This window comes from Mastacembelus armatus, chromosome 21, assembly GCF_900324485.2.
Source record: "Mastacembelus armatus chromosome 21, fMasArm1.2, whole genome shotgun sequence".
In the NCBI taxonomy this organism is placed as follows: Eukaryota; Metazoa; Chordata; class Actinopteri; order Synbranchiformes; family Mastacembelidae; genus Mastacembelus; species Mastacembelus armatus.
The window spans coordinates 20496814-20524462 of record NC_046653.1 but is presented as its reverse complement, the minus strand read 5'-3'; the positions used below and the strand labels follow the sequence as shown (position 1 = coordinate 20524462).

The 27649-nt window shown below is 40.4% G+C and overlaps 2 protein-coding genes across 3 annotated transcripts; one reads left to right on the top strand and one right to left on the bottom strand.

The window, feature by feature from the left end:
- Positions 1-485: 485 nt before the first annotated feature.
- On the top strand, positions 486-6636 carry serpine3 (serpin peptidase inhibitor, clade E (nexin, plasminogen activator inhibitor type 1), member 3). Its single transcript, XM_026295520.1, has 9 exons — positions 486-960; positions 1910-2244; positions 3732-3959; positions 4561-4803; positions 5108-5306; positions 5423-5523; positions 5635-5721; positions 5806-5889; positions 6518-6636. Exons 2-9 carry the CDS (start codon positions 1980-1982, stop codon positions 6568-6570), a joined length of 1260 nt encoding a protein of 419 aa, XP_026151305.1. The 5' UTR covers positions 486-960; positions 1910-1979; the 3' UTR covers positions 6571-6636.
- ints6 (integrator complex subunit 6) lies at positions 6619-25067 on the bottom strand. Of its 2 annotated transcripts, XM_026295518.2 has the most exons (18): positions 24639-25067; positions 24423-24500; positions 23704-23853; positions 19449-19538; positions 17926-18109; positions 14383-14508; positions 13964-14115; positions 13294-13446; positions 12580-12712; positions 11802-11896; positions 11600-11710; positions 11259-11474; positions 10799-10925; positions 10491-10633; positions 10163-10349; positions 9638-10009; positions 8808-8901; positions 6621-8609 (listed from the first exon to the last, which is right to left on the bottom strand). In XM_026295518.2, the coding sequence occupies exons 1-18, from the start codon at positions 24747-24749 to the stop codon at positions 8516-8518; spliced, it is 2616 nt and encodes an 871-aa protein (XP_026151303.1). In that variant the 5' UTR covers positions 24750-25067; the 3' UTR covers positions 6621-8515. The 2 variants fall into 2 exon arrangements, with proteins under 2 accessions (XP_026151304.1, XP_026151303.1); XM_026295519.2 differs by lacking the exons at positions 23704-23853; positions 24423-24500; positions 24639-25067 and adding an exon at positions 23414-23666 and having other exon boundaries at positions 6619-8609.
- Between the last annotated feature and the right edge of the window lie 2582 nt (positions 25068-27649).

Below are 27649 nucleotides of genomic sequence, written 5' to 3'. Positions count from 1 at the left end.
TTATGAGGGCCAGTGGAGGGGAGACGACTCTGCAGCAGTTTGTTTCTAAGTGCAGAGGAGAGGAGACTGTCCATCACTAGAAACAGGTTGAATGTTCTGAATGTTTTTGTCTTCGTATACATTCAGATGAGTGCATAGATGCATGTTAAGCCTAATCAATATATAGTCAATAGTCCATGTTATAGGTAAAGAAATTTGCAATAAGTTGATCATTAACTAGGATGAGTGCTCCATCAGCTGGAAAACAGATTAGACAGATTCATTTCCATGTTGAGCCCTTTGAACCTTAGGACAAAATATATTGAATATATTTTTTATAAAATATATTTAATATACAATATATTTATTTTATATCTGCCACTTACCCCCCTGCATTATGGTAAGTTAGGGATTTATTTAGGACATTTAACATCACTTTACTAATTAATGAGCCTGTTTAATGTGTGAAAATGACTCATTTGGCTTATATGTGGACTAATGGATGAATTACTGGTTTAGCCATTAGAATAAACGTGTTAATTACAGATGACAAGGTGTGGATTTGTTACTGTGGGACAGAGTGAGGCCAGATGCTGCCCTGGCTCCTAACTATGAGACGTTCAGGGTCATGTTAAAATGCATACCGTGCTGTGCAGCCTATTGAGCGCCTGTGTTTGTTTGCCCGGTTTGGGATTTGCTGCTCGGTGGCATGCCTCCCTCCGCCTGACTCCTTATAGCTCCGGGGAGGCAGGAATCCCGGACGAGTGGTACGGACATCGCCGACGGAGACCGCAAACACGGAGCGGAGCGCTCCCCTTTAAACACGGTCTTATGACTACAGGCTGCCTCAGTGTGAGGACCGACCCAGAGACTGACAGCCGGGGACAGACAGGACACATCTCCCCCTGCACAGGCTGAATGGTTGGAGCCAGTCTGAGAGACCTGCTGGAATTACACGGATACTTCCTCACCTGTGCGCAGGTAGGACCGCAGCTGTGCTTAATGTGACTGTCAGTCAGTGCCGTGAACTTTTAGGTCCATCATTACAGTGTTCAAATACTAACAGAACTGGTTTTACTATCCAGGATTTATATTTAGAATTTCCCACTTCGTGCATTGGCAGAAAAAGTACTCAGATCAGGTCGGTGTTGTCCTGTAGGCCTATTAGGAAGAAAATAAAATGTCTTTAACATGATCGACATAAAGACATTATTGGGATTATTATTTATTATATATTATATTATTATAGGACTTGAAAGCATAATTTGCTGCAGCTGCACAAGTTGGAGATATTAAGGTCTTTTCATATTAATGGGTGATTTCATTTTGTTCTGTACTAACACTTTATAAAGTAATATATGTTATAAACGTAAAACATTTTCTGAAAAGACATTAGTCATTAGCAGTTAACATGTACTCCACTATATTCTCTGTGAAATATAGTGAAGTTTAATGTAGCACAGAAATACTGCAAATCTATACTCAAATACAGGATTTAGTTCATTTCCCCTACTTCTGTTTTGATCTACCTGCTAATGTGATGCAGGGACTTTTGTTTTTGCTATGAATTATTTTTCGAGGTATGATGTATTCAAAATTGTACCTGAATATAATTAATTGACAACATTTTTAAATGATTCTGTGATGGGCTGTGTTCCCGTCTGTGTGTCTGGTGACATCATTCCAAATTGTCATTATATCATTGAGCATTTGAAGAAATTGATTATTACACACCTCATCATTTACATTCCAACATGAAGACAGACAAGTGTTAAGTTTCAGGACTGATGAATGAGGATCTTTGTTGCTTGTACTATGGTTGAAGTCAGCATCTCAGGAGGAATATTTTTGTAAAACTGGTGTACAGTATCGCAATATGGCAAATGAAATTATCACAGATAATCCAGGTTTTGTTTCTTTTCTTTTACAGGATTCTGTTTTCCAGGACGCTTGTTGCACCCTGTGGTCACGTCCCCGTCCCCTCCTGCAGCTCTGAGGACATGTGTCGCCTGCCAGTGGCTTCACTCTTCATTTGCTTCTGGTTGGTTGAGAGAAGTCACTGCCATGGCAGCCTTCAGGACAGCATGGGCGAGTTGCACACCAGGTTTGCTGTCAGCCTCTATCAGACGCTCACCGAGAAGGAGAACAACTCCAACCTGATCGTGTCCCCAGTGAGCATCTCGTTGTCTCTGGGACTGCTGCAGCTCGGTGCCAGAGGAAACACGCTGTCTGAGCTGGAGCGAACACTCGGATACAACGTGAATGGTGAGATTCAGTTCAGTTTCTACATGCAATGTACAAATGTTAAATGATCCAATCATTGGACATAACAATTGTGCATCTTACTATCAATTCATTTTAAGGTGAAGTGCAGTCAGCCTTATGTATAATAAACAACCAACAGGTTAGTGAGGGGACATTAAAATTCTAGGCCCCAAAGTACAACCTCAAAGCAACAACAGTCAGTCTACCTGTGATCACTGCAATAAGAAACTCTGCACCATCTTGCACCAAACTGCAAGATTAAACTTTTCAAAGAACATGAACACTGGCAGCACATTCTTTGGTCAGAGGGGGCCAAAATAAATTTACTGGATCAGATGGGGTCCAGCATGTTTGGCTTGGACCTGTCCAGGATGACCACCACAGTGACTGTGAACGTGCAGGTAGAAGCGAGCTGATATGGCACTGAACAACTGCAAAAAGGGTACGAAGAGGACATTTATAGATGCCACTATGATTACAGGTTTGTTTACCAAAATACTGAATGAAAAGATGATCCCCACTTTCAAGAAACTGGGCAGAAGAATAATTGAGGATTTGTAATTACTTAGCATTTTACTGATATTGACCTGGGGAGTACGAAGTTCTCATGCGGTGGAGAGCGAGGGTGGAGAGCTTGTTGGTGGCCCTCAGCGCTGTTGGTACCAGGTGGTGTGGAGCGGTGCTGCTGCTGTTATTGGCCCTGCAGAGCACAGTGGTGTCTGGAGCCATAATACCTGCCTCCACTCCGACTCTAATCTCATTAACCACTCCTGCAGCTCTGCCTCAGGGTCGAGAGGCCACTGTGTTTAATTAAAAACAAAATGGGAATTGCAGCTGCTGTTTCTTTCGCCTCCATGATCATCTGTGTCATTGTGTCAGGGATGGAAATCGATGATAATAGACTTTAATTTAGCAGGATACTTCGATTTTAATAAAAAGAAAGAAAAAGAAGCTGAGACATGACAGAAGACCAAGCTACAACTGGCTGCTTCTGCCAGCCCAAACAGAACTGCTGTGTACTCTTGTAAATGCTGCAGTCATGAGAGAATATTTGACTTCAATTTGGATCATTTCATCTACAAATGCTTGAAGCTTATTAGGTGAGAAGATCCTTGTGGTGTATGAATTAAGTCAAATGAGCATTTGTATGTGTGCAGTCCTACAGGGATATGGTGTGACTCCAGTTAATTTGCTGCTGAAACAAGTTAGAGGCTGCTGATTTGAATAAATTGAAATTATTATTTTGTTGTAGGGATTTAAGAAGAAATGGTTATGCAGTTTTTGAACATGGTGTAAATTGTATTTCAGATGTTAAAGCAGAGTAGATACTTGAAATTCCATTAAGATAAAGAGTTAATAGTATTTTCTTATGTTTAAGTGAAACCCAGCTTTTCTTATGCTGCTAACAAAGTTAAATTTGTTTTCACAAACATCCCACAGCTTTTAAACCACATCACATTTGTCCTCTGTGTGCTCCTATCTGGCAGATGCCCAGGTACAAGACTTCCTCCTGCACTCACAGGGAGACATGAGCAACACCAGCCGGGGAATGTGGCTGCAGCAGACTTGCACATTGTTCATCCAGAGTGGAGTCCAGCTCCTGACTGAATTCACACAACATGCAGCAGCCTGGGCCAATACCAGCGTGGTCCGAGCCAACTTCAGCCAGCCCAGCCACACTCGCAACCAGCTGGAGACACCAGGACACGGTCATGGTAAGAAAGGCAGCTGTTTAAAATTTTATCAGCTCCACTAATCAATAATCTTTATGTTTAAAATAAATAAAATTCTACAGATCCACTGAACACTTTAGCCTCTTTCAGCTGTTTGTTTTGCTTTCACCACACGTTTACTGCATGTATGGCCTTGTTTACAGCAGCATCAGGCTGCTGTTTTCCATGAACTCATATAAACCCACCACAGCAGACAAAACCAGAGAGCAGTTGGTGAGAAGAGCTGCACCTCTAGAAGCTAAAGAGACAGATATCTTTTTCAGAAGTTGGTGGAGACCAAACCAGAGCTAAACACCCAGAAACACAAATTACAGTGGAATGACATTGCTGTTGCTCTGGAGTCCCTCTACTCTCTAATGTCCAAAAACAAATTAACGCCTTTACTAAAGACTGCACCATAAAGCAGGGACTTCTAACCTTCTTGGCTCATGAATTTTTAGAATGCGGCAAGAAGCAACCTCTTGTTAAGGTGCATATGTCTCCAGTCTGTGACCAGTTGAGTTTTTCCTCATCAGTATGTTAGTAGAGATTAAAAGAAAGAAAGAATTTCTGTAAACTGTGACCTTCCTTTGTTACCTCTCAGATGAGTCGTGGGCCCTTCAGGCAGGAAGCAGCAGTGGGGAGTTGTCAGGCTCGGGCGAGGCCCAGGCAGATGCCCTGTGGTGGGGCCACCGGCTACAGATGACCCTGGTCAACACAGTGGCTTTTAGGGGCGTTTGGCAGAAACAGTTTCTCTTCACTAACACTCAGAACCTGCCGTTCATCCTCTCTGATGGTAGTGCCGTCAAGGTGCCCATGATGTATCAGGCTACAGAGGTCAGCTTTGGTAAGAGACATAATCTTTTCTCATCTGTATCTCATGTCAATAACTGTTCATTAATATTCCCAACACATAATAGAGTGAATGTCCAGTACTGCGTATAGGTAGAAGAAATCTTTGGTCCTTAACGTGATGAAAAACTTTCAGAGCATTAAATTGTCAATAGACAATTTCAAAGCTTTAAGTCATTCACAGCTAACCCAATTTTCACCTTTTTAAAACCTAAATGACTGACTAATCAAAGAATAACAAACTGAACTGATTGAATCAATGGGGAAAGACATGAACTGCATACCTGAACATGCTGCAGGTCAGTTCAGGACAGCATCAGACGAGCGCTACACTGTGTTGGAGCTGCCGTACTTGGACCGGTCCCTGAACCTGCAGGTGGTTTTGCCCAGTGAGAGGAAGATATCACTGTGCTCCCTCGAGTCCCAGCTCACAGCTCGCCAGCTGGCGTCCTGGGACACAGGCCTACGCAGAACCAGGATGGACATTTTCCTACCCAGGTGACCATACCCCTGGGTTACAGATGTTAAGACTCAGCTTGTGAACATCATAGTTATGCTTTTTGTTTCAATATGGATGAAGATGATTTCAACTGTTCTCTGTCTGGTGTTCACAGGTTCAGAATACAGAACAAGTTTAACCTGAGATCAGTGCTCCCCACTATGGGCATCAGTGACGCCTTTAACCCAGCAGCAGCTGATTTCACTGGGATATCAGGTCAGTACATCAGTTTATGTGTTTAAGTGTGGATTTGTTCAGATTTTGCAGGTTAAAGGTAAAAGGTCTTTATAGCTCTATTTGCAGCTGACTGTTTGTTCCCCCCTGCAGTGGAGGGGGGTCTTTATGTGTCTGATGCCTTCCATGAAGTGAGAATAGACGTCACAGAAGATGGGACGAGGGCAGCTGCTTCTACAGGTGAAAAATAATTACATATAATAATGTAAGAGAACAGAACTGAATGTTTTGATTTGAAGTTGCTAAAAAAGACATTTCTTACAGCTATGGTGCTACTCAAACGATCCCGTGCTCCTGTTTTCAAGGCGGACCGGCCGTTCTTATTCCTCCTACGACAGATTAACACAGGTACTGGTTTTACACTGAAAGCCAGACAGTTTCACACTCCAGACTGCAGGGAGTGCTGCTTAAACAGTCACACCAGATGTTTTACAGATTTGGCTTGGACACATATGGTTTACATCATTTTGCAAATCATGCAGTAGTGGCTCAGATATTTTAAGGAGCTCTACCATTCCAGGCAGCCAGAGGTTTCATATTTTGCCTTCATATACAGTGTCTATAAAAACTATTCACCCCTTTGGATGTTTTACCCTTTTACTGATTTTATAAATCAATCATATTCAATATAATTTGGCTTTTTTGACAAAAAGAATTACAAAAACAATCTTTAATGTCAAAATGAAAACAGGTTTCTACAAAGTAATGACCTAATTCAACAGAGGTTGAGCCAATTGGTGCTAGTAGTCTCACAATTAGTGAAATGGGGATCACCTGAGTGCAGTGAATGTCACCAGTGACCACTGTTCCACTGGGTGACAGTTTAATAGGACAAGCACTTTTGGCTCAAAGACAGTACTAAATGTGTATTAATCCACATCTGAAAATAGTCCCCAGTTTATGCTGTTAAAAAAAAAAAGAGCCAAAATGATTCATTAAAGCAAATGTTTGTAACTTTTGGTGTTTTCCATTTCAGGATCCATTTTGTTCATGGGACGAGTGATGAATCCAGTTGAACAAGCACCATGAAACACCTATTTCCCAAGTGTACATGCGCACACACACACACACGCACACACTTCACTACCCTAACCCTTATTTCAATACCGGTATTTATTTGTGGACATACAGGACAGTCCACAGACACTTCAGGAAGAGGGACAATATTTTTGTACATTTCTGTAAATAAAATTTTAATACATGTTTTTACACTCAGGTTGTTTTAGTCCTTTCTTCCATTTACTCCAAATAAAAACTCTTTTCTATTTAATGTACTGTTACTAAAATTACCAACAAACATGGACAAAGTCACATCTTTACAGAACACTTTATTTACATGGCCCTTCACAGTGTAAAATAGAAACTTTATTCATGGAAATACTTACAAAAAGGCCATTTTCCACAGAACATTCTCTTTAAATAGTACTCTAGGGTTATTTACATCTTTACAGTGTATTCAAAATACTCTTTTGGTAGCGGCCTCTTCACAAACAAAGACAAGTATGGCAGATTTTGGTCCCTGTCCGAGGAGGGAGGGAACGGAAGAGGACTGCCCACTGAATCCGAAATCAACTCTTGATCTCCATATCGTACTTCTGATTATTTGTGTATACTTGAGAAAACTTTAAAAAAAAAAAATCTGTAACAAAGTTAGTTTTCCATTTAAATTACATTTTAAATAAACATTCTCAAATTTACACAAGTGCATTCACGGTTAAGTGACAAGAAGTTGGTTTGAGATTCATGGCAAGAAAGAAAGGGGGCCTAGGGGCCGGGTTAAGTTATTTGGCAGCGACCAGCACGGTGGGACAAACTGGCTTCTGAGACCTCAGCTCATCAACACTCCAGGGAACAACAGGTCGTGTTGCATATCAGCTGTTTCAGGCTAAAATAAAAATGACAATGGGGGTAAACGTTGCTCCAATGTTATTGCTGATTATGATGCATTAGTATTAGTTCCTGAGCGTCTTGTCCCTGTATTTCAACATCTGTAATCTATGACGTTACATCATTCGAAAGGACTCTGTGTTGCTCTCTCTGAGAATCTGCACTGCAAAAGACAGACCGTGTACTGTCTCTAGACGTAATAAAATGTGGATCCGTTGTTTCACAGGGGGAACAAAGATGATTAAGTAACTACTCCATACTAATAATTGTCAGTCTGGAAAATGAACCAGAATTTGACAAATTCAGCTGAAGTAGAAGTTGACAAAATACACACCTATTTAAGAGCACAGCTGTGGAGTGCATCTGACAGTGGAGTGTAGGAAGTAAATCTAAACAGTCTTAACAGAATGACAGTTGCTCATCCTCTCACAAACAAACAAAAAAAAAGAAACGGCATAAAAGTATAAGACCTAATAACACAAAAGTGAACAAGGGAGAGAAAAGTGTTTTATGAGTGTCTCCACTGGATCACGTTTGACCCTGAGTTTGCTGAAAATGCGCACACAACCACACACAACCTGAACTCTTCCAACACTGTGGGGCTGTTGCATCATCACATATTCAACCTGACCAAGCGTCATATCCGGGCACAGGCCGCCAACTGTTTCTCTGCAGAAATGTCCTGCTCTACCCTCATTTAAAAACAAGAGAATCTAATCGAGGAGGAGAACATTCGAGGGGAACATCTGAGGACAGAAACAGCAAACGGGCCCAAACTCTCATTGCATAGGCAAACACTTCACCTGCAGCAATAAAACACTCCCTCTCTCCCCTTTCTGGATATCTGAAGAGTGTAAGCTGCATCATCCAGAGTCAACACTGCCATTAGTTTATACTGTGTGTAAATCAACACCCCCATCACTAATGTTAATTAGATGAAGACAGTCTACTGAAGAGGTGATGGTTTTAGAGCTGGATGCTGCCTTGTCTCATCTCTGCGGGGGCCCTGGAACAGGGGGGGTTTCAGAAGGATGTGGAGGGTTGTCAGGTTCTTTATCAGAAAGTTCAGTTTGGGAATGAGTCGGTCTCAGAGTGTGTCCACGTGGTGCATGTTATTGGATCTGTTGTGGATTTCTTCAAGAAAGTTTTCCAGCTGCTCAATAAGAACGCGTTTCTTAAACCTTTGGAGAAAACAGATGACAACAAATGTTTAAACACATTGTGCACTAGTTAAAGTCCATTAAACATTTCAGATGTTTTCATAATCACATTTTCTTTGTAGAGGCAAAGATATCTGAGGTGACTTTCTTTCAAAACTACAACTCCACGTGGCCTTTACAGCTTACACGAGACAGTAACAACAGTGTTGAGCTCTGTACCTGGCTGCCTCTTTGATGATGTTTTGGAGGAAGATGAGCCGAGTGTCCAGAGTGCCCTGGATCTGCTTCAGCAGGAGGAAGATCTTTTCATAGTCTGAAACAGAAAGAGCAAGTGAATGTGGATCAACTACTTCATTGTTACTGTGTTTCTAGGACAGGTGAAGTCCTTAATCCCTTCTTCTCAAACTACTCGTTTCCAGAGATATTCCAACCACAAAATATATTTTGCTTAATATAGTCACAATTCTGTACTTTCAGTCAACTCACACACCTGCTCTGTCCGGATTTTTGAGTTTTTATTAGTGCAAGTTATCTGTTATATGATATTATTCACATTTTTGATGCTGTTTAAACATCCTGCATGTTTGTAATGAACAGTTCTTGAGAGAAACCGTTTTTTCAGGTGAAAACGAAGCTTTACTGCCATGAAAAAGGCTACGCAAAATAACAGTAACTCCTTGTCATAGCATATCATTCAATACAAATGTCCTGTATAAACGCTGGAGTTCATGTTGAGGAAAGTGATGTTTCCAATTGATCCAATTTTTGAGTTACAGCTGAAATTATATGGTATAAAGGCTGAATATTAAACTGAAATGTCTGTAGCATGAACATTATTTTGAATTAAAGTATAACTTTGCTGAAAAGAGACAAAAGAAATGTCTTTTTTTTTAAAAATGCATCTGTATTTCTTAAACTGAGGTGTCACTTGCATAATGATACCAAATCAGGAAGCATGCTGACTGTAGCATCACAAAAGAATATCTGCCACTCTAAGCTGCTCCTTTTATTTTGCCACCCACCCCATCAACCATGTTTATTCTACGTACGTCGTCCGGGTTTCCTGATCTCCTTGGTGATGAGTGCTCTCAGTTCGTTGTTGACCTTCATCGTCTCATTGAGAATGTGTTTCTTCAGAGCTGCAGGTGTCAGGTAGCGAGGCGGCTGGTCCTCCACCAGGACCACCTCCGCTCCTTCTTCGCTGCCCGGCGACAGCTCACCTGCCCGGGGTCGCCCGTTCTCCTCCTCGTCCCTGTGCCGGAGGTCCTGGGGGTCAGAGGCCATGTGGTTCTCCTGGTGGTCAGCAGGCCCCGAGGGATTATCTGCCTCCAAGTCCGAGCCACTATCTGAGTCATAGTGGTTCTGATTCAGGTGGTTGATGATTAACTCCGGTTCAGATGTTCCATTGTTCATGTCCATGTCTATATGGGCAAAGATAAATAGAAAGAATATTTTCATTTATTTTGTTTGTTTTTTAGCATCTTGATGCTTGTCAGTCTAATTCAAGCCCCCAGCCCTCTGCCAGAACATGTAACAACAAATAGTCTTGTGTGTAACATGTACATCAGACCCACCTCCTGTGTGTCGAGGGCTGGCAGGAGGTGTTACAGGAGGAGTGTATGCCCTGCCCAGGCGCAGCAGAGGTGACATGCAGCGGCGCCTCTTGGGACCTCCACCATGCATGTTGTTGCTTTCTCCTGGTCTCTTGCCTTTGTTCTGAGGACCGGTAACAAACTCATCCGCCTCGTCGATCATCATGCCCTGGGAGAGGTTTGAAGAAAACAATATTGGTAGGCATAAGAGGTACAATCGTCAGTGTATATGTTTCTCAACTACTCATTTTCCCTTGTTTTGCATGAAAGTGGATCAGGGTTAGAGTTGACAGAAGTCATTGGGAAATACCTTCTTGTCCAGTTTGAACGGGTTGCCAAACGTGTGCAGGCGTTTTGGCTGCTCAGGGTCTGCATCTCGAAGAGGCTGTGGGGCAGCTTTGAGGAAGTCTTGGTAGTTGCCCATTTGGGCAATGGGAACACTGTGGAGCTGGTCTGAACAGGAGACATGGGAATTCAAATTGAAGGAGAAACCTTGGCTTTTGGAGAAATAACAAGCTAAAACTCTGCAGTCACGGGTGTTAGCTCATGGTTGCAGATTTAACAGAGCACACTTATGAACAAACCCACCATGAAGAACAGAACTGCACAGTAACTTACCTGAGTCTTGCCCTCTGAGATTACATACACTGGTGTTGAGCAGGTTCCTCCTCATTCGGCTGAGTTGGTCCAGCAGGTGGCTGCGAGGAACATCGTATGGATTCCTAAAGCTCTGAGGTTTCAGGCCCTGATGAAGACACAAAAGAGAGGGGAGCATAAAGTGAGGGATGTGCATTTAAAATGGTCCTCCCTTCAGGGGAGAATTGCCTGTCACACTTCAGCCGCACGAGAGTGGAAACAGTGGATACAGTGTTAGAGAGCCAACCATTTTCAAATACCCAAACCCTCAAGCACCCAGCCTACGTAAAGCACTTCAGGAGGTGGACTGTTGGATGGGAAGGCAGGACAGGCAGCAGAGCATGAATGAGTAACCAGATTTAAACTGCTCTGGAGCTGAACATCAAAATCACAGCAAATGCAGCTCAGCAGACAAAAACCATAATTAATAATCCATCCTGACCTTGTTGAGTAGTGCCAGGTGAAAGCCTTGAAACTCTTTGGGGTTGAGCTCCATGGGCAGAGCCGGGGCGTCTCCTGTGAGACTCTGCAGCTGCTGGATAAAGTCCCTGCGCTGGGCCAGAGAAATCCCTCCACCCCTCCAACGCACCTTGATTCCAGACTCTGGTGGAGGCTTCTTGCCAACTGAGGCAATGAGGCGGTCGTACTCAATCTTTGACTGAAAGTGTGAGCAAAGTAGGTGTTATGACTTGAAATACACTGGAATGCTATTATTTATTTATTTAACTACATCGAGAACAGATTTTCTGAGATACGTGTAAACACAGCAGCTGAATAACAAACCTGCTGACTGAGCTTCTTCAGGTAGGAGACCACGCTGTAGCTCAGACCATACTCCATATTGTCAGCCAGCAAGTTTGGTGCTCCCATGATTCTCAGCGCTTTCCTCAAAGACTGTGGTACAAAAACAACAATAAGGCCAGTGCAGCATATTTCAAAAGAAATTTCACTTAACAAGCTAAACAACAATTTCAAGTCCACTGACCCCGATATAATAAGGAGGCATGGTCTTCAGGTAGTTCTCAAAGGACTGCCGCCATTTGATGGTTGGCTTGAACTTGTGCACTTTGATCAGGTCATCTACAAGCAAGAAGTGTATATTATAAATCAAATATACCAAACCTTCTATTTTCACACATCCATCCATCCATCTTCTATACCCGCTTTTTCCTGAAAGCCAGGGTCACGGGGATCTGCTGGAGCCTATCCCAGCTCTCTCTCAGGTGAAAGGCAGGGGTAGACCCTGGACAGGTCACCAGTCCATCACAGGGTCACATAGAGACACACAAAGACAGACAACCTCACACACTCACACTCACTCCTATGGGCAATTTAGAGTCACCAATCAACCTGACATACATGTTTTTGGACTGTGGGAGGAAACCAGAGTACCTGGAGAAAACCCACACAAGCACAGGGAGAACATGCAAACTCCACACAGAAAGGCCGGGTTGGGAACCCACGACCTTCTTCTATTTTCACACATTTTCTAGGAATTAATTCTGTTTCCTCAAGAATCATAATGAATTTATTGACTTGACTGAGCACATATGGCCATGTTTATCTACATGGTATGGACTAATGTGGAGGAAATGCATGACACAAAAACAAACCAATATGACACAGAACTCATCAGTACAACAGACAGAGGGCTATAGACTCTACCTCACTATAAATGATACAAATGTTACTGAAACAGTGGTAGATTAGAATAGAAATGAGTGAAAAATCCCCAGTGATACTTCTGCATCTACAGGTCTTACCTAGAAGTGGAAGAAGCACAGGGTAATTGTAGGGCATCACGAACAGGTTGACACAGTTCAGGGCTGTGCTGGCCTTTAGGTAGCCGAAGGGCTGGCCCAGGTCGCTATACTTGGCACTGTTACATACAAACACCTGACAGACAGAGAGAAAACATTAATGTGTGCTGACATTCAAACTCCTCAACCTGAAGCCAAAAACCCTGCATGTGCCAAAAGGTGTAAATAATCCCTTTAAATAGAAACTATACTTAAGGGCTCTTTCTGTGATATTTACATTGATATTTTCATTTCAGAACGCTGCCAGACCTTTGACATGACTATGTGAGATAAAACCTATGCAGTGCCTGTGTTTGTAGAGAGCAGATAAAAACAAGTTCAAATGTTTACAACTAGAACACCCCTGAAATTGTACAGCATGAGCCAAGAAAAAAAATGATAATGATAATCCTCTACAGTACAGACGTGCTAACTTGCTCTGCAGTCAGTGGTAAAATGAGATCTTCCACACTCGAATAATCATCTGATTTTGGATTAGTAAGTTCCCACATACCGTCTCCAATGAGCCACACCAAATAGCAGTGGAACATCACAATCAGTATGCAGCAATGTGACAGAATGAATTTATCATCAAGCTAACAATGGTTAAAAGCATTTTGGACTTCAAGCTTTAATGTTGAAGTCCTTTGTCATCTTGTGCTTATGATGGTGCTGTACCTGCCAGCAGGTGTGCGGAGACTTCCTCTCCAAAATGTACTGTGTGAGGGGCGAAGGCTCCAGCTCGTACTTGTCAAAGGGCACCTTGTCTATCACCATGGGCTCAGCATCCAGACAGGAGAAACGGACATGGGGGTGTGCTGAGCGGGGGGGCTGGTGACAGGGAGAGGCAACATAGCATTATATATGCTATAATAGATATAAAAACACTTGGTGGAACATATAAATCAATAATTATAATACTGGACTATGTGTTTTTATAAATAATGTATGTCTGCCCTTAATATGCACATTAGCAATGTGGATAATGTGAACTTAATCATGTGCTGCCTCATATATATTTTCCTGCCACTGTTTTATTACCGTCACTACTTTTCTTTTTGCTCTATTATTACTGTAGGAACCATCTGACATTTTATGTTGAGTGTCCATGTAAACAAACAAACATTTATGTTCTTTTTTCTAGTGTATTCTAATTACATACTCTATGTAATGAAGTCATTCGACTGCATAAATCATGAATGATTATATTATTTGTAAAGCTTTTTTGTAGCCTTGGATTTATTCTGCTATTGCTCTGTGTTATGAAAGAAACTGTCAGCTAACGTACTAAACAATATAAATGTACTACTGTGATTTACTTTTCTTGATTCTTTTCCAAGTTTCTTACCAGCGTGGGTGAGTTCTGGTCTGGCCAGAAGGCCTCAGGGATGGGCCAGTGTCCAATGGGGACACCAGTTTTAGGGTTGGGTCGTACATAGATCAGCTTGTGACAGCAATGCCAAGGCTGCGGACCAGACTTTATCACATCAGCTGGAGCATCTGGAAATGCAGGGGAGGATTACTTCGCTACTTTGTGAAATAAAACACTAGAAAATATTTCTGATAACCTAAAAATACACGGGTGCAGGTTGAAACAGTAACATCAACCAGCTGCTTATTCACAAGAGTAAAGAAAAGCTCAGACAGGATTAAAACAGTCGACAAACGGCTTCTCTATTAATCAAACAGATGCTGTGCAGCATATGCCAACAGGTTTATTTTTCCAGAAATGAGAGTTTCATTAAGACAAACAGAGGTATCTCTTACCCTCTAGTGGAGGTGGGTCAGGACCTGTCTTTTCAAAGTTTATCACTACTCCGCTCTGAATTTTCTGCACCAGAGACTCCAGACACTGATTCAACATGCGCTGAGAGAACACGCTGTAGGACCGTCCTGCAACACACAGACACACAATGTTCAAGGGCTGGACATCTGGACAACAGACAAACATCTGGACAATGAAATCTGAAGTAACTGTTCTATCTGCATCCTTTCAAATCTGATGTGGTTTAGTGCTCAACTGTTTTAAGGCTGCATTGATTTATTCTTTTGGCCACTTGGGGGCAGCAGAAAGAAGCTGTAAACATCTGACACTCATTTTGTTTTTACTTTATGTTCTGGCTAACGTACTAGCAAATAGTTGCCCATTTACAAATCCATCAGTCTAGGGGAAACGTTATCAAATTGGAGTTCAGTGTGTGCTACCTGATGAACATTAATCTAGAATTCACTCTCACTTTGACCCAGTTTTGGCCTCAAACTCTTGAGAAAAATGTCTATCTGCATGATGTTTCACTTTCTTAGCCAGCTAGTCGTCATCTTTGTCTGTCTGCTATTTGTGTGGGGCCAGTAATGAACAGTCATTTTAGTAAACTTGTTTACTGAACAGCTGTTCCTTCAGGGTTAAAACTGAATCACACAGTAAATCCATCCATCCATTTTCTATACCCCCTTATTCCTTAACCAGGGTCCCAGGGATCTGCTGGAGCCTATCCCAGCTCTCTTTGGGTGAAAGGCAGGGGTCCACCCTGGACAGGTCACCAGTCCATCACAGGGCCACATAGAGACAAACAACCTCACACACTCACACTCACTCCTATGGGCAATTTAGAGTCACCAATCAACATAAAAGAGGCTGAAAGGCTCCAGGGGGCTGCTGGGATATGTAATAATTCTCTGTAGGTTTATTACATTCAGTGAGTACTTTCACATTAAATATAGTCAGAGCAATTAAACACTTAATATACTATTTTTTTTTATTGCTGTTAAGCAACAAATGGTTACAAGTAACTTTAAATTTAAAAAGTAAAACTCAAGCCACACATTGCAGTGGCTGACTTATTGCAGGTTTAGCTGAATGATCCAATAGTAAAATCTCAAGAGTGATCCTAGTACCTGTGCCTTTTTACATTGAATTTGTATACATTTGAATGAAACGTGTAGGACATGGTTACTTGTCATGAAATGCCATGAGGGCTGCACAATATGGAAAATGTCAAAGAAAGAGTACCATACAGAAAATCTACTTCTAAAAATTCTGAAAAGCACTTAAGACATTTCTTTTTGGTATTTATCTATAGTGCATTGATCTCAAAAGTATCAAAACAACCGGAAGACAAATCATATGTGGACCTTCTGAAGAAGATGAGAGCCGATCTGCAGCCCTATTGTTTAGATAAATGATTAGCTGATTGTTAAGCATGTTCCTTTCCTTGTGAGAGAAGAGAAAATATCTGACACAATATTAACATAGCCAGGTATTTTAGCAGCTTCAAATCAGAAGAAAGGTGCCAGAAACGTGGTTTCACCCTTCATGAGAGTATTTCTAGAGGAAAATAGATGATTCTATTCAAATGTGAGTGCTCTTACTTTCATTTAAAACACTGCAGTCTGACTAAAGCTACAGTGCAAATTCAAGTGCTCTCTCTACTTAACACTGTGCTCATCTTTATGAGGTTGTATCAGTCCTTCACACAATGGATGAAAAAAGCATATTTGCATGAAATGTAGCTCTACAGCTCTGACATGGGGCAGTGAATGCCACACGAGTACAGATCATGAATCAGACAGTCTTACAAAAAGGTACAGCTGATTAGTCTAATTTAGCCTTCTGGCCATTTACTGCCTCCAACTTCACCTCTAGTGACCTTGCATTGCACCCATTCACTCACTCATTTCAAAAGGCAGTGGCTTTGTGTCAGGTCTGCCATCAGCAGTAATGGGCAGGCAGCATGTACTGTAGACTATCAGTGACAATGGAGCTGTGTCATGTTCTGCATTCAGCACCACTGACTGCTACACAGCTTTGGCATGCTCTGTTCTTTGTGTGTGTTGATCTTAACCTGCCGTAAGCTTCATTCTGGTCTGCTCCTCCTGCCAGCTGTTTCCACAAACAGGCTGCACGAGGGCTGGAGACAGGAGGAATAAAAGTCTACTACTGTACTGTACTGTATTTTTTTTTTGTTTTGTTTAAAACTCCTAAGTAGATAGCCTGGTGGGAAAATCTATGCTTTGTAATCTTAAACAACAATTTATTCAGAAGTGCACTTGAGCAAAACACTTAACCCCTCCACAACAGCTCCAGTAGAGTTGCTCAGTGGTTAAAACAAGATCATGCTGTGTTTGTACTGGGTTGTTCAGTTTCCACTGGCAAAAGCACAAGTCTGAATGTTGAGCAAGACAGTGCAGAGCAAGAGCTACAGGCTGTTCCTCGCTGAAGTGAAAACCAGCTGCCAAGGCAATCTTTATCTCTGTCATCATGTTTCTTGTCTTAAAAAAAAGGGGCCCATTATTCTTCCATTTCTTTGCATTGAGAGAGATGATTCATCAGCTGGGCTACAGAATGAATGCATTTAACAAATAGCTATTTTGATCTGTCTTTAAATACTTTGAGCTTGTTCCAGCATGTTCCAAAGGGCTCTGTTGTAGAAATTAGACCTGTGTCACTCCCAGGAGTAATATGTCTATGATGTTTTTCCAAAATAAAATTATGGCTTCTGTTTACAAAGCATTGACAGTACTAAATAAAACACATCACACTACTCTGAACAACAACAAGTAACCTAAGTATTCTGGAGTAAAGATGATCAAAACAATTAGAGTATTTGTTTGGGCTCCTTTTTTTTTTTTACATAAGCCAACTGTAATGTAGCCTCCTCTTTTATTTTCTCTTGAAGATTCCAAGTCCACAGACTTTATTCATAATTTATAAATACTGCAGACAAGGAAGGCTTCTAAATATAATTATTAAACTAAGTGAATTGGTTTTCTTAATGTTTGGACTGTTGGCAGCATAATTTGAAAGTGTATGAGCTACATGCTGAATCTGATTTATGTCAGTTTGTAGTGTTGTGTAAGCCTGCGTGGTCCAGGTTTATTTGTATTTATGATACAATAACAAAGCTTTATTATCATCACCAATTTAACTGTAGCTATTTCAACAATGTCAAATATCAGAAACACTAATAAATTCAAAGGCTGTATAATTGTGTCTATGTACGAAACTTAAGTTTGCAAGTAATTTACTATTGCACTTCCATAGTCTGGCAATTTGTGAGAGACAGATTAAAGAATGTTAAAAATCGAAGCAGCAGAACTTGACATACTCTGACTTTAAGTTCTTGTCACTGGCCCCCACAATTTCCAGCAATATAAGGTATTACAATGGGATCCTTTATCAAAGGGTAACTCCACCAGATTCACACAGAAACGTCTTTTTACACAACTACTTCTGCATCTTTAAACAATACACTCTACAAGACACATATTTAACGCTACAACCAAACACCAGCTTGCACACAATCCGCCTACCTCCAGTGACCTCACACATGGGGGTGATGGGAGAATCATCAGGCGGGACCCCTCCGAGGGGTTCAGGCTCCACAGAGGCAATACCGGGGATCCGCAGGACCAGTGCAAACAAACGCTGATCCCAACGGAAGGGCTCCTTGGTCAGTTCACTACCCGGCAGTGGGGTGGTCAGAGGCAGATGGAGCTGGACGTTGGAGGAGAAACAAGAGAAACAGAGGTCTGAGTGTTGATTAGTGTTGGACCATATAGTGACACATTGACAGATGACAGAAATCAGTTTTAAAGAAACTTTGCTGTACTGTTTATATTGACATACTTGCAGGAAAATCAGTAAACAAGATTTTTTAATAGTAGCATAGATTTATTAGATATTTAACTCATTGCCTCATCAAAAAACATATTCTTACTAAAGTTAATGATAAACTATGAAGAAATTTATGCTACAATTAAAATATATTGCTATTTTTATATTAAATTATGTAAACCATCAAAAAAAATACTTTTTTTTATTGCCTACTATAAAAGACTTTATAGTGTTGATGCATCATCCCTTCACAGGAATAGGCCGCCCTCTATCACACTGCTCTGCAAACAGATTCTTTTTTTTTTATTTTTTCATAACTTTACTTTTCAGACTTGTCTTACACAGCTCAGGCCTTTAAATAACTGTCCAAAGACCTGCAATTAGTCAGATGTTCCCATCAAACGTCACTTCTGCCCAGTCTGAACAGGCACAAGCCTGGAATTATCACAGAGGCCAGAAATTAGACAGTGGTTGCAGACTGAAGGACTTAATTGCACGTGTTTGACCTGCACACATTTTGTACCTCAAGCTATAAAACTGACAAGATGTTAATATACTTTCTTTCCATCTCACACAGATGAGCAGCAGAACTAAAATGGATGGAGATGAAAATTTACAGAAACAAGAGCAGAAATAAATAAATGAAGGTAGTATGAGTTAGTGAATCACTGGAAGGACAGCTTTCCTCTGACTTGCAAATGATTGTTCAATGATGACACTAAATGCTCACCAATCTATTTATGTATCACCAAACACTACTTACACTACTCAACTAATCAATCAACAGAAAATGTACTGTCATATAAAACAGGCTACATGAATGTATCAGCTTAGGCTTTTTGCATTTTGTTATAGAACTCAAACAATTATTTAATCAACAATAATCGTTGGTTACAGCCCAGATCATGTCACTCAGAAGAGAAAACTAAGCAGTATTAAAGTTTCTATCATCCATCTAACGTAGAGATATTTAAGAAACTGGTATTTTACAGTAAGATATGAAGCCATGGGACCATTTTGTTTACTATAATAGTGGGATGATTCTATTGAAACATATTTGATAATCATAGTGACTGTTTGGATTTAGTTTTAGCCTCCATAGTGACAGATAATAGGAACGGGTCTGATGAAGTCATAGATACAGGAGTTAAAGTGAACACTACATGATCCTGAGTTGTAATTCAACCAAGCAGGAAGCACTCCTGAAATGTTGGCTGACCTCGTCTTGGACTCCGCCACTGCTGGTCAACTTGTTGCCATCAGTGATGGCGATTATGATGGCTGGTTCAAGAAAAAATGGATTCCTTCCCTGCAAAGAGAAATATATATATATGTTTTAATTTGCAACAAATTTGAAAACTAAAGCTTGGGAGTAGACAATAGCAATGTGTCAAATTAAAAACCATTAAATGCATTTATAGAAGCAAAGAGCAAAATTCATATGAAGCACTTGAATATGTATATGATACCTAAATGCCTGAGCAATAAATCACAGTAATACTTTTAACACGACATTATACAGACAACTAACTGGGGACCTATTTCAAGTGAGTGGGTGTTATAGAAAGAATCTCAAGGAAATAATGAATAGAAAGAGAAGTGCAGTCTTAGTATTGAGTGACTACATCTATACCTCTCACACAAGTGTATATCTGAAGTATATGTTGACCTTATTGTCCACAATGGCAAATTACATTACCTGAGGATCTATATGAAACTTTTCTGTTAGAGCCCACAATAATTCACAAAACATCAGCACTCCACACTGATAAAGTGAAACTAGAGCAGCACTGCATTTATCACTATGCATCAGACCTGTGGGATCTCACAGAAGCCACAGAATAACTTAAGTGTAAAATCTGAACGCAGCCCGACAAGTCTCGTCAACAAAGAGTCAGCACCGTACAGAGTCAAGCAGACTCTAAAGGCCATCCTGTAGTGACAGCAGCACTGTTCATAATGCAAGTCGCCGCACTCAGCTTGGACTTTACCTGTAGGCTTTGGTTTCTGCTGAATGACGGGTCTGTCCAGTTACAAAAAAAGCCCACAGTAAACAGAGCAAGATACTACCAAGATCCACTGTACTGTACGTATCCATGACAACCTGGCAATTTTCTCCTTCCCCAAAATCCCTTTCTAATAACAGGCACTTTCCCAGCATGCTAATGAGCAGGAGATGCGGCTACCCTGCCAGACAAATCAAAGTTTCGTCTGTGTCACATCAGCTCAGTTTGTTTTTAATGATGCTATGCAATTAGGTGTTGGCCATAAGAGGGATTTAAACAAATGAGATTTTCCAGCCTCACATCAGTCAGTATTGATTATACAGATTCATCTAGCACTGTATTACAGTGTATTATCACATGTAGAGCTGAAACTAGAAGTTAGTTTAGTCATTCAACTGAAAAACAATCACTAACCATTTTGATAATTGATTAGTCTCCTGGGCCACATTCACCAAAAACCTGCATGTTCCAGCTTCTCAAAGGTGAAGATGTAATATTTTCTATGTTGTTGACATTAAACTGAACAACTTTATCTTGTGGGTTGACATAAACATTCTATAATAACATCATTACTGGAACTGTGATGGGCATTTAAAGTATTTCCTGACATGTTACAGAACAAATAATTAATTAATAGAGAAAATGATTGCGACATTAATTGATAATGTCCATAGCTATTAAGCAGCACTAGTCAGTGTCCATGCAGTCAGCTACAGCCAGGACCAACTGAAGCAGCAGGATCTCTGGTCTGCTAGCACTGTGGCAGACTGATGGAGATCCATTACAACCCTATTGATCACACCCACTGACATGCTAGCTTACGACCAAACACCAGTCATATCATTTCCTCAATCTCATTCTTTGCTGTCCACTCTTTCTTCTTCTCTTTATTGCTCTCCTTATGACACTGATCAGTGTCAGGATTACCCACTGACTGGCTCCCTCTCTACATCCATACCCTCCACATCTCCCAGGGGAGAGTCATCACAGATGCCTGGCAACCTGGAGGGCTCTTTGTTACTGTAGAAAGAAGCTCTCCAGTGCAATATTAACTCCCCCACAGGCTTTTTCCCCTTTGATTTCTCTAGCCCAATGAAGTTCTTATACCATCAGCACTTAGGAACATTAAATATCAAAGTCGACTTTTCCTTATGAATAAATCCTATCGATATTGAGGGCAGGGCATTTCAAATACAAAACCAACAATACACGTTACTGCATGGATTTAATTTGAAGCTGTTAAAGTAAACTAAGCCTGAAAAACGCATACAACAAAGTGTATGAAGGAATCAGAGCATTGATGAAACCTCTGCTGGTTTCGACTGCCCAAAGTCAAAAGCTGCACAAAGTTCCAGCTGTTCTGCATGTGAATGTAAAGTGAAACACACTTTCTGATGTGATAGACCAATGCAGTTCTACAGATAGATTTTTTTTTTAAACATAAATTGTCAAATTGCCTTTAAAAATATGTTTACTGGTTCCAGCTCATCAATTACCAGCTTTCTTTTGTAAAATATTCATGTTCAAGTCAATTTGGGGAAGCAGGAGAGTGTGCCCTTTATTGTGAAACCCATCTTCCACTTCTGAAAAGGAACAGGAGAGAGAACTGATTATTAAATTATAAATTACTGTCAAATCATCCTGTCATTAAAGGTCACTTGTGACCAGGACAGGACACAGTAACTTTGACCTCTGCATGTTTGTGTTCATGGGCATGTGGCTCTGACCATGTTGTGCCTGACAGTGCGGGTGGTACCTGACATTCACACTCTCAGAGACATGTATTATGTATGTTGTATGTATAAATTACCCCGGACAGAAGGAGTCTTATATTTGCTACTGAGGAAATGCTAGTTAAACATTCATTATTGCTCCCATCTTCCTGACTTACCTCCAGGCTGGAAAACACACATCCAGATCCTGTATCAACTACAATTGTGCACACCACACCTAGCACCTAAACTGGGAATGGACTAGACATTTGAATGTAAATTAATTATGACTATTCTGCTTCCCTGGCAGAAACTGCACCTCACCTTAAAACACTGGACAGAAGACAAGAAATCTGACAGGGTGATGTATTACATCTCCTGTGAGTTGTTTCCTATTAATTCTTTCTGTCAAATGGGACTACTTGCAGACAAGTCATTAGGATGATATGGGATTAGTGCATTAAAACTGTGAGCACAATCCCACATTTTCCATCAACTTCCCTAAACTAAAAATTCGACCATAGACAGTAAATGGGTATTGTCATCGGGCAGCACTTTTGGACTCTGAATTAGTTACAGACTTTGTGGGCTCAATAAATATTTGTGTAGTGCAGTCAATCCCAATGACTTTTGAGTTAACATGGGCTTTGGGCTGTGAATCAGATCTACTCTGACGTTCATCTAGAGAAGAAATATGTTGCAAATTCACCAACGAAAACTAAGTTGTGCAATATAATCAACCCTGTAAATTCCAGTCTTAAAGTGCAGTTCCCCATTAACTTGAATTTCTGGTCTCACATTATGAAGCGTTTCCTTGAATATCCTTAACATTCAAAATCAACATTTCAGTAGAAGCTGAAGAATATGCTCATCACTACAACATATTAAATAGAAATACAAAGATTTTAAACACCCCCTGGGAAGGAAAACCTACATCGAGTGACCATTTAGTAGAAATTAAATTAATTAAAACAGCCCTGAAATCATCCTACTTTCATTAAACTTTACTTTTTTCTGCTTCTGTTTCAGTTATTATGGAGAAGCTATGATTCAACTTTATAGTCACTTTGAAAGCTGTACTTATGAGAGCTGTTCTGAATATTTTGTCCACTATATTTAAGTTAAGGAAGGTAAACACACTTTTTTATATATATGTAATCCAGTACAACTCAATTGCACCTCAAAACTGGCCATTAAGTTAAAACACTTTTCTGAATAGGTTTAACAAACCTGAACATTATAACCCTTAAAAAAATCTAATGCAGATATGTTGCTTTAAGAGCATTTAGTTTCAGGTCTACCTAATAAAATATCAACGTGACTGCAGATTTGTGCAGACTGTTCATCCACCTAAATGCATCATGTAATACTTGGCCTTAAGATTCAAAGTTAATATACAGTTATAATTTCTATTTAGCTAAAAGTATTAGCAAGAGATTATCACTAAAAGCGTAAACAAAACTCACCAACTCATGGATGAAATCTATAACCACTAGTGAAAAGACGTTGTTCCTGTTTTTTTGTTTTGTGGTGGTTGTTTTTTTTTTTTTGTTTTTTTTACTTGTTGCTCTTATATTTGTGTCATTAGCACATGACTGAAAGTGTGTGGGGTCACAGTATGCAGGTGGTTGATGCTTGAAAGACTGGGGACAGGGGGAGTGGGGGAGTGGCTGTGAAGGATCTGCTGGAGCATAGAGCATCTTGCCATAGCACTTTATACACCTGACCTCTTCTCTGCATCTTCAGAATGACATACCTGTCCATAGTTGTCTATTCCAGTCACTAATCTATTGAGATTGAGTAAATCAAAAGCGGTCCTCAAGGACTGGCCAATAGTTGTGAGTCCAGTTGCTTGAAGGTTCCTCAACTCTGTCATGAATGTGGCATGACTCTCTTTCCACCCAGCCTAAAAAAATCCAAAACAAAACACTGGGTTATTACAATACACAGAGCAACATAACTATAACTACCCCAGACAACTTCAAAAGTCAGTGGTTAACTTGAATTTTTTTTTTATTATGATTATGAACTGATAAAACATTTATATAGCTCCTCTCCTCTCTATTTACCCACACCAATCATTTGACAGCACATCAGTCAAAGACCTGGATCCCTTCCTAGCAGGGAAATGTGACCAGCCTGGGATCAAAAATTACACAAAGTGGCCAAGTCGCCATGTGAGCCGTGACTAAAGTGGTGATTTGGTCTAAACAAGTAAAGTAGGCTAGTCTGTCAGCCCCCACCTCTGCCTCCTGCCCCCCCACACATATCACCTCGCTGTATAAATAACACCCAGAGTTCCTTGCTGCTCACATTGAAACAAAATGTCGGCCATGTTTTAAAAGGGGTATGAAAGCTCCTCCTGAAGATTTTCTCTCTACACAATCGATGTAGTGATCACAACGTGGAGGAGCGATGGAAGGACAGTCAATCTGCGCAATGTAAAGCTGGACATGACCCGAAAACAAACTCTACCTTTATCCCGAACGGAACGTCTTCAAAATTTACCAACATATACCGGTCCCCTCGGCTCGCAGGATCTCTCCCTCTGAGCTGTGGAAATAGTAGAGAATTATTTACGGTTATCGAGATATCAGGTTTGACAGGCGAGCTTGCAACAGTACAATGATGATCTGAACCGCAATCCCACTCGGGATCTCCCAATATTAATGTGTCCCGTGGTTACAGTACCTTCATAAAAGTCTCAACAGCGCCTTTTGCTATGTCCAGATAGGTAGTGCCCAGATGGGTGCGCTGGTTCATTGAAGCGGACGTGTCTATCAGAAAAAGTAAAACGGGCATTGTGATGGTAATGACACGTTCTGCATGGACTTGGTGTCAGTACAACCGGTCAAAACGCAAAAAAATCTTTTGTTCTCCTGCCGCCTGTATCACCTCTCAGCTAGCTAGCTAGCTGGCTAACTGTCTGTCTCACACATTCTTTCAAAAAAGTGTAAGAATAGTGAGTGTAGAAGCCCTTTCCAGGCAAACTAAACTAAAAACCTCAAACCCTAGGGGCAGGTTATTGATTCACGAGGGATTTTGATAATTTTTACAATATTTTGCAAATATTCCTAAGTTTCATATTAACAAAGTTCCCCCTCACAGTGACTGCCTGCTTCTCCCTACACTGAATGCGCTGTGGCTTGTCCACCGCTTTTAACCTAAGCTCCGCGCCTGGCCCCGCCTCCCAAGCGGTCTTTCAGAGTCATGTGCTCAAACACTCGCTTCTCATTGGCTGTCCGAAGCTACTCATTACCATATCCAAATAAGGCTAAAGTTGAGCGCGGACTGCGCATGCTTGCTTGCCTGAAAGGCAGGAATGCAAGGAAAATGCTATATACATGCGTTATATGTTAAAAAATACGACATATTTGGCGACGCATTCCAATTTAGACCAATACCACAGTTCCTTTAGTAGATATTAAGTAGAAATGGGCCTGTTATTACCCTGATGGCTGATTATATAATCAGCATTTACTTCATCCTGTGCACGGGCGTGGGCTACTGTGAAAGACAACCCTTGAAGACTATAGGGAGAAAACTGAAGGCAAAGATATATAATATGGAACAAAAAAAAACTGTGATATATTAACCCAGGAATGCACCCAGGGTGCACAGAAACTACTGACTGGCAGTGTGGCGATTGGTTTTCATGTAATGACCAAATAAAGACAGCCCTTTCTGCGAAACGATCTGAAGGAAAACAGGTTTCGCTGAATAGTCGCTGCAAGGGACTGGCTCACACACACTGCAGCTTAAAGATGGCTTTACTTTGTCTTTCTTCCTTTCTTTTGAAAAATGGAAAAAAGAAAGAACATTTAGAGAGTGGGTTTTCTTAAAGTAATGTGTAGACTTCTGTTGTTTACTGCCACTTTTGGCTTTGCATGATCTATAGTTATGTGAGATAATGTGTCTCAACGAATTTCCTTGTATCTCATCACCCTGACTGATTTGGGATCACTCTTACTGCCACATGATACTCAACCAGACGTGCTCAATTTTGCAATACAATTTACATAATAAAGCTCCTTCGAAAATATCATCACTTCCGCAAGAATAAGAGGAAACCATCCGGTGGTTGGCGATAATAAAGAGGGGGAAGATCTATGCCTCTTGTTTGACAGAGTTCTTTGGAGCAAGACACTCACAGCAGTTCATTTTCCGCTTGTCGCTAACACATATTTCAAAATAAAATTATTTATGTAGACGGCTTAAGGGATCTAGATGACAAAACTGTGCACCAGTTGTATTGACATTTATTGTCCGTGTGAGCCACTTTATTTTATGATATGCACTCGGAGTTGTTGGTATAAAATAAAGTTGACAAATAGTCTGCATTTTAGGACTGCAACTAAGAATTACTTTCAGCATCAATTAACCTGACAACTATTTTTTTTTTTTTCAAATAAAGTGATTGTTTTGGCCATAAAATGTTAGAAAATGGTGAAAATAGCTATTATAATTTCCAAATACTCAATGTAAGATCGAGGATCAGTTTAGTTTCATGTTCAGAAAAATATCTGATTTGACAGGCTGACAAATATTCCTCAGTTCACATTTGGAACAGATTTGGGCAAGTGTCCCCATTTGTGTTACCACGAAAATATACAATATATTTTAGCAAAACTACTTAATTCCACCACACTTAATTAGTAACAGTTGCAGGTTAGGAGTTTACATACAGAACAAATGTCTATTCACTGATATAGTTAATACTGTCCAACAACATATAAAGTGATCATCATTTTTGGCATTTGTTTTCCATGCTACAAGTGATGTTTTAATTGTATTACAAATGTATTGGATAATTATTATTTTGCACTCATACTGTCTTAAATCCTCCCAAAACTCCAATTAGTAGCTTTTCATAGTGCCCTTTATTCTGAAGTCCTAACAAAATGTGACCGGAAACAATTATTATGTTTCACCACGTTGTGTAAACATCCTGCACGTGTTTTCACATATTTGTGCCACATCGATGTATTTGTTAATGTTAACATTTAAAACGTAATCCTCCCCAAACATAGTATGTATTGGTGCTTTTACGATAATACTTCGCTTGGATCAAAAACTTTAGTAAAACATATATGATTGTCAGTAGTGGTTTTAGTTTGAAAGTCCTAATCGGAAGTGTGATGTTTTGTTGTCAAAGGACAAACTGTGTCTGGCGCGTCAGTGTACTGCATAAATATGTCGAAATTTGTCAAGTTACCAAAAATAATCCAAACATTTCGGGTTGCTTGTTTTCAACACCCAAACCCAAACTTAAAAGTTGCCTCGGTCATATTCCATATGCTGAATACAGTACGTTTTACACGTCACTGCGGCCATTACAGCACAGTAGAAGTATTGAGTTATTTTCATTAGCTACATTTGAAGTCAGAAAGTTTTCACTTTGTTGTCTAAATAAATATCAGAATAATTAATGTATCGGTGCAATCTGAATTAAAACAGTATATTGGTAATGTGCTGCCTGTTCAGTGAAAATGTAGATACTAACGTTTTTTCTAACAAGCTATCGAGTGCTAGGGTCCTTTGAATAAAGTTTAATGTCCATGTTTTAAACTATTAAAATATGACTGACAGACTGACGTTTTAATCTATTTATGTGAACACGGTTTTGTATTACACATTTAAACCATTGAACTCCTTCAATGTGAAGAGAGCCTTTATGTTGAAAATATAGCAGAAAAACACCG